This window comes from Nyctereutes procyonoides, unplaced genomic scaffold (assembly GCF_905146905.1).
Source record: "Nyctereutes procyonoides isolate TBG_1078 unplaced genomic scaffold, NYPRO_anot_genome, whole genome shotgun sequence".
NCBI lineage: Eukaryota > Metazoa > Chordata > Mammalia > Carnivora > Canidae > Nyctereutes > Nyctereutes procyonoides.
Genome location: NW_026575133.1, coordinates 6,132,667 through 6,139,575, shown reverse-complemented (window position 1 = coordinate 6,139,575; position 6,909 = coordinate 6,132,667). Strand labels below are relative to the sequence as shown.

General features: G+C 52.2%; 1 protein-coding gene across 2 annotated transcripts; it reads right to left on the bottom strand.

The window, feature by feature from the left end:
* Nucleotides 1-1,820: 1,820 nt before the first annotated feature.
* Nucleotides 1,821-6,879, bottom strand: TWNK (twinkle mtDNA helicase). 2 transcript variants are annotated; one of them, XM_055300629.1, is made up of 5 exons: nucleotides 5,008-6,879; nucleotides 4,581-4,821; nucleotides 4,330-4,437; nucleotides 3,877-4,018; nucleotides 1,821-2,994 (listed from the first exon to the last, which is right to left on the bottom strand). In XM_055300629.1, the coding sequence occupies exons 1-5, from the start codon at nucleotides 6,248-6,250 to the stop codon at nucleotides 2,674-2,676; spliced, it is 2,055 nt and encodes a 684-aa protein (XP_055156604.1). In that variant the 5' UTR covers nucleotides 6,251-6,879; the 3' UTR covers nucleotides 1,821-2,673. The 2 variants fall into 2 exon arrangements, with proteins under 2 accessions (XP_055156604.1, XP_055156605.1); XM_055300630.1 differs by having other exon boundaries at nucleotides 4,581-4,844; nucleotides 5,008-5,391.
* Nucleotides 6,880-6,909: the final 30 nt, after the last annotated feature.

Genomic DNA, 6,909 nt, shown 5'->3' with positions numbered 1-6,909 from the left:
ACAGAGCACGGCCAGGCTTCCCTTACACTCATAAAGTTCCACCCACAGGCACAAACAGGAAGTTGCCCTGTATTGCAGGAAGGCACCTAGGGCTCCATCTGTGGCACCCGAGGCAGCCTGTGGGAAGGCACAGACTGTCATCTACAGGTATCTGAGCCTTACTTGCAGCAAGAGTATCTGCACAGGAGGAGTCCAGTGAATTTAATCTCTTCTCCAACTCACCTGCAGTAAAGAAGCTGAAAAAACGACACTAAATCTGAAGACACGGCTGAAGATCCAGCTGGACCCAGCTGGGCCAGGCCCTTCCTAAACTCTCAGGGTGATTCTTAATATCCGATTGGATAAAGAGCCCGGGTAATTTGCCTCAATCCACTCTGGTTGGGTACAGGGACAGTGGCTACCAGGGACCTTATTCAGGACCCAGGGATCCCCTACTGCTTTCTAGGCTCCAGGGACTTCTGAACATACTTTTGGCTAATCTTGATGTGAGTTTAAGACAGGTGTGCAATGGAATGTGTGTGTGTATGGGGTGGGGTTGGGGGAGTGTTCATCATTTCTCCTCTCCCATCATTCTGATTTGTGCTTTGTGTGTGTGTGTGTGTGTGTGGGGGTGTCTGCTAGGAGGGTGGGGCAAGACAGGCAAGTGCGTGTGTATCTATCCTTCTATCCCCAATTCACAGAGACCTCACAAAAGTCCCCTAATGGAAATAGCTAAAGGATTTTCTGAGAACACACCAGGCCTTCCAGTAGACCAGAATCCTTAAGAGGTAGGAATGACCTGGTGGTGTACATCTGGAAGGCATGGCTCACATTCAATGTTACAGACCCTGGATGAGGCATAGACCAGCCAGCGGCTGGGAATGATTACTGCAGGATTAGGAGGCCTGGCTCCAGCCAGTCTGGGAGAGACCCCCAAGAAGGGAGGCCCTGGAGGAACTACCCCCTCCCTCCACCCCAGGTTCTTCCCCAGAGAACAGCTTTGTTCCAGGGTCTGTTTCAGGAGATAATTGTAGTCAGTCCTCACAACAGACCAGAGACCCCAGAGCCTTCTACAGGGCCCCAGAGGCAGCCCTCTTAGGTAGACCAGAGAATTCAAGGCAGCAGGAAACCTCTGCCCATCCTTACAAAAGCCTTCTCCCCAGCCTCCTCACAACATTTTGCATTCTGACCATTCTTGCATGCAAATCTAAAGGGAAAATGGGACTTTAGTATATCAGAGTGAGATGGGAAAAGTGTCCTCCCTTGGGACTATTTCTGAGTAGGTCTCTAACTTTACAATCTCCTTCAGTACTTGTTAAAAATGAGGAATTCTGTACCTTTTCTGAGACCTCCAGAATTAAAAATGTCTGTGTGTGTGTTTATTGGGGGGGGGGAGAGTAGGCCCTAGGTTCTACATTTTTAAAGAGTCCCAGGAGTTCTGACACATACAAACATAAGAGAAACACTGAGTGTACAAGGATGAGGGAAGTGGGTGGGGAGCCAGATAAGAAGACACTGAGCATGATACCACACTGAGAGGTCAGTGAGTGGCTTCTATCACCTAGGGACAGCTGGTCAGGGAAGGAAGGCCTAGGCATGTGGTCCGGTGACCCACAGCTTTCACATGGAGATCCTCAGGGAAGACAGGGATAAAGAGGCACCATCCTCTGTCATCCCTAAGCCAAGAAGACACGTAAAGGGATATGAGGGTCAAGGCCCTTTAATGCCCCTGCTTCCTTGTAGTACACAGTTCAAAGACTCCCAATTCCAAGCAAGAGGAAAATCCAGTTATAGACTGGGGAGACACCTGGTGGACAAAGAGGAAAAAACACAGAAACAAAGGCAATGGAAAAAAATTTTTTTTTCAGTAAAACTAGAAAAGGCTCTACAATCATTTGAGGCAGCATAACATGGAATCATTGTCCAGGTGGCAGGCACTCTGAGCTCACAGTTTTCTTTCATGGCTCTCTGGCCAGCTTCCACTTCTGGGGCCTTGATATTACAGGGCCAAGCACCTAGGATCCAATGGTGGCGAGTGCCACCTCGTGGCAGGGTCCAGAGTGGGCAGCAGAGGAGTCTGGTACCCACCGTGTCAGCCTTTGGCTCCAGAAACCTAGACTGGAGTTTTGGCAAGTCCTCTATTCCCTTCCAGGTTCAGGGGGCCTGAACTCAGTGCTTTGAACTCCATTTACTCATTCCCACCTCATGGCCTCTGTGTCTAATTTTCCCTCTGCTTGGATCGCTCTTTCTCCAGATGTTCCCCTGGCTCAGTCCTAGTTCTTTAGACCCCAGCTCCAATGTCCTCTGTTGAGAGATACCTGTTTAGACCTTAATCTAAACTAGCTTGTAAGCATTATTGCATGACTTTTTTCTTCATAGTATATCTCACTGTCTAAAAAACACATTTTGTGTTTATTACTCTTCTTGTCTCCTTTACCAGACTGCAGATTCTAGGGAAGCAGGGTCCTCATCTGTCTTGTCAGCGCTGTAGTCCCAGTACAGGCACACAGAAGTTCTCTTGCTGAATTGAATTCTCTCTCAGTATGGAACTCTGCTCTAGGTTAGGCTCCTCTGACTGGAGAGCATCCTTAGCTTAGGACTGAAGGACAGAGATAGCCTTAGCAGAGGGCTAAGAAAGTCTGTGTCCCAGCCTATCCTGTCAGGCTCATTTCAGTGTTCAGCTCTGCACTGCTTTCACCTTGAGGGCTTGGAGAGGTCTGGCTGATAGGGGTGGTGGGACTGACCCAAGCAAGTCTCAGAATTCTGGGGCACAGCCCCTTTTTTGCCAGAGGAGGGCTTCTTGGTCACAAGCCCGTTGTCATCCTTGACCTTCTTGAGCCGAGCCTTGCTCTTGGGTGGTATGGAGAAGGTAAGAGAGCTCTTGTTGAATTCAAGTGGAAAGACACCTACGTCTCCATCAAAGCGGTTCTTGGACACCTGCAGATACCGTTTCCCTGGACCAGTTACCAGCTTCCTGTCCTGTAGGATCAGAACATTGTCTGCTTCCTGGCTTGCCTGGGGAATGGGGGCAGGAGGAAGGAGCAGTGAGAAGACATGAAAAGCAGAAAGGAAGGCTGAAGGTCCAGGGAAGAATGGAAAAGCTCCTGGGACTACTGACCATGATGCTGGGGCCACTTGAGTCTTTCAGTTCCTTGACTACCTCACTGCTGCCCCAGATTTTGTACACGCTGTTCCCTCTGCTGGTAACACTTCTCCTCCACAGCTTACCACCCTCACTTAACCCCAGCTTATCATTCACGTCTCGGTCTAAATGTCACAGTTCATCAGGGACCATTCTTGATCTTCATAAAGAACCACCATCTTTCCACTTCTGCGTCACTCTCTTCCCTAGCTCCATGTTTGTTCCATTGTGGCACAGTTCGTGCTCCTCACCCTGTATTCCCTGTGCCCAGCCCAGGCCTATTGAGTGACAGGCCCTCAGCATATCCCTGGAAGTTCCAGGATTGGGCTGGTCCTGCTGCCCAGAAGGCCCTCCTATTAATTCGATTATTTAACACTAACTGTCAGCCAAAACTCAACCCAACCTCTGTTGACACACCCTTTCCCCAACTGGGTGAGGAAGTCTCCTCAGATGTCCCAGGCTGACCCAGATGTCTTGTTTCCCAAATACCTTTGTTGCTCTTATATAGAGTAATAATCACTATTTTCCCCACGGGACAATGTGAGCTCCTAAAGGGCAAGGAGGGCAAAGGACCAACTATTATCAGCCTTTATATTCCTAGTACATGTGTTTCTTATGTCATGGCCCCAGAGGCTGCTGTCTCCTGCCTCTTCCAGGTGGATAGTCAAGAGGATTTAAGGCTGAATAAAGGCCATGCCTGGTCACACCTGCCCCCTCTACTCTCCAAAGCTTGAGCTCCTCTAAAGGCCACTTACTTTGGCTGAGCCAAAAATTGATGCTGTCTGCAGTTCCTTATCATCATCCTCTTTCCGGGGATGAATGACCAGTGTCACATGGCAGCTATTGTCTGTTGCAAACTTTCGAAAGGCCCCAACGATGTAGTCTTGAGCTGCAATCCTGTCCCAACCCCAACAAAGTAAAGACATTATCAGACACAGACAAAAGGACATGAACATACCCATACTGCTGATTCATTCACATCTCCCCACAAACCGCCACGACCCCACTCTACCCAAGGACTCACACTTAGGTCCCTATCTATACTTCCCACTGCCACAGCCCACATGTCTGAAGACAAAAATACACATGGGGTGGTGTGTGCCAGCACACGTGTCAGAAAACAAGAGAGTACAGTGTGTGCCTAGGGGCCAGCTGCCTGAGAAGACATGTGTGTTCAAGTGGGTTCCAGTGAGACAAGAGAATATCACCTGTCTGTGGACAACTGCTCATGCCCCATCATGAACTGCAGATTGTCGATGACCACATGGCAGATGTCATAAACGTATACTGCATGTTGCATTGTGTCTATTACAGTCCTGGGAAGAGGAAGAGGCAATGAATTCAAGAGTCAATCACAAGCAGTCTCCCACCAGAGAAGCCAGCATTCCTGAAAATTCTGCTGGAGATTTGTTCTTCTGCCCTCCCATTCTTTGAAAACCCTAGGCCTCGGAAATCTCACCTGATGCTCTGCTGCCCATGGAAAGTCATGAAATAGAGAGGCAGGTCCTCAAAGCGGTCGGCCCACTCGTCGTATTTGTCCAACTGCTCTTCTAGCCGCCCCACAGCGAACTGTGTCAGCATGACTCGGGCTAGTCTCACGTTGCTGATCTCAAAGCTACCCCACAGTGTGTTTACCCCCTGGGTACACAAATCCAGGGCATACTCACTGATGAATGTCGTCTTTCCACTGCCTGTTGGCCCTGCAGGGGGGTTGAACACAGACCTGGGTGAGGGAGGAAAGTTCTACCCTTAAAACCAAGACCGGAGCAAGGGCTTCAAAGTTGGGAGAAACATCCTCTTTAACATTTACCATGGCCCAATCCTACTTGATTCTGTCACCTGATCCTTTGCCTCTTACCCCAAGTAGTGATTTCCCAAGGGCTCACCCGTGAAGACTGTTAGCTCGCCCTTCCGATGTCCCTTCAAGAGACGATTGAGGTCTGGGAAGCGGTTCCAGCGGATGCCAGCTGCCTGCTCCACATTTGACAGTTCTCCTAGCACCTCCTCCCGAAGCTGCCGGAAAGACACAATAGACTTGTGCCAGGCAGGCAGGGCAGTACGCAGAATACGAGAAAGATTCAAACCTCTGTTCAGGGCCTCCAGGGGACGGGGCTGCTGGTCCCCAGGCCGCACCAAGGAGCATCGCTTGGGATTCAGTTTTCGGGCAAACAACTTGGCAGCTTCCCAGGACCGAAGGTCATCTCCCAGCCAGAGCACAATACGTCGAAACTGTTCGAGGTAAGGGAGCAAGGCAGGAGGTAAGCAGGCTATTCCTCGGGGCAGGGCCAGGGTGGGCAGCCCTGTGGCTTGGTTTAAGGCCAAGCTGTCCAGCTCACGACTCGTCAATACCACCTCAACATCTCGCCGACTGATCAGTGGTAATCCAAACAGATTGTAGTAGACACCAGGCCGGGGAATGGTGGTTTCCTTATACTGCACTCCGTCTCCCTGGCCTTCGGCACCTAGTAGCTTCAGCCCTCGTAATCCCACACCTCCAGGGGAGAGCCAAGGGAAGACAAGGCTGCGAGCAGACCACAAATACCGCACATTGAAACGCCTGAGCGTGTCATCAGTCACTTTGGTAAGGCCAAACATCACACGAGCCAGCTGGCCCTCCACCGGCTCAGGCAGCTCCCAGAGAGGTATGGCTCGGTCCCAGATCCTCCGGACCTCCTCACTGTCCTCAGCTTCTGGGGCCTCACCGAGCAGGATCCCTTCTCTCGCCCCATCCCCTTGCCCCTCCACGCTGGCCTGAAAGTCTTCCCAGCTCCCCTCTGCTAGGCTGGTCATGCAGAGAAAGCGGCCTGTGGTCTTGTCAATGAAAACGCTGAAGGAAGCAGTAGCACCACTCTGGTCCTTGAGCTCCAAGGCCTTCACAAAGGGGCTTGGTGCCCGCAGGCAGCTGTGGCCATCCTGGAAGGGGATCCCATGTGCCCGCAAATATTGGCGGATTTCAGTTGCAGTTACGGGCAACACTGGTACCTCCAAGGCTGGGAGAGCCTCCTTCCTGTAACGCCTGCGAGGAGGGCCTGGGGCCAAGCTTCTGGGCAGGCCCCTCCGACCCATCCACTCCGCACGCAGGGGCAGCAGCATACGGAGGGGGTACCCGCCTCGAAGGAGTACCCACATTCCTAGTGCAGTCGAGGGAATCACTGTTTGTAATGCCTTCAGTCCCTGCTTCGGGTGCCTTTACTAGCTCAGACTCTAGGGATCCTCTGCACAGCACTCTACAGAGCCCACTCGAGGTAACTTCTTTCTTGCAACTTCTCCCTCATAAATATCTCTTCGAACCCTCTTCAGGCCCTCTGCATTGCTACTTCACATCTACGCTCATCTACAGGAGCCTTTCGTGTCCGGTGCCCTGTACAGCCGTCGCCTCACCTCTACGACCCTCCACACTGCCCCCTCCGCTGTGCTTTCTCTAGATCATCTCTTTACCACTCCCGCTCCGCCAGGAGATCTCTTCGCCGTCCCCATCTCTACTGCCGCCTGCGTCGTTCCGGGCTCCGATGCGCTAGAACCCAAGTGGAGGCCCTCCTCGCCGCTCCTTCCCTCAAAGGGGTCCCACCACGACTAGAGCGCCACCGGGCGGCTCCCGCCAGTCCCCGCGCTCACTTCGCCCCCGCGACCGTGTCCTCCCTCGGCGCTACTGCCAGAACGTATGCGGCTCGCAACCTTGACCGCGTCTCACTACCCTCCTCTCGCCACTCTAGCCCACAACGTGGGTCACTGGCGCGCCTCCCGCGGTGACCGCGGAAGCAAAACTCCTGCGCGCGGGTGTTCCCGGA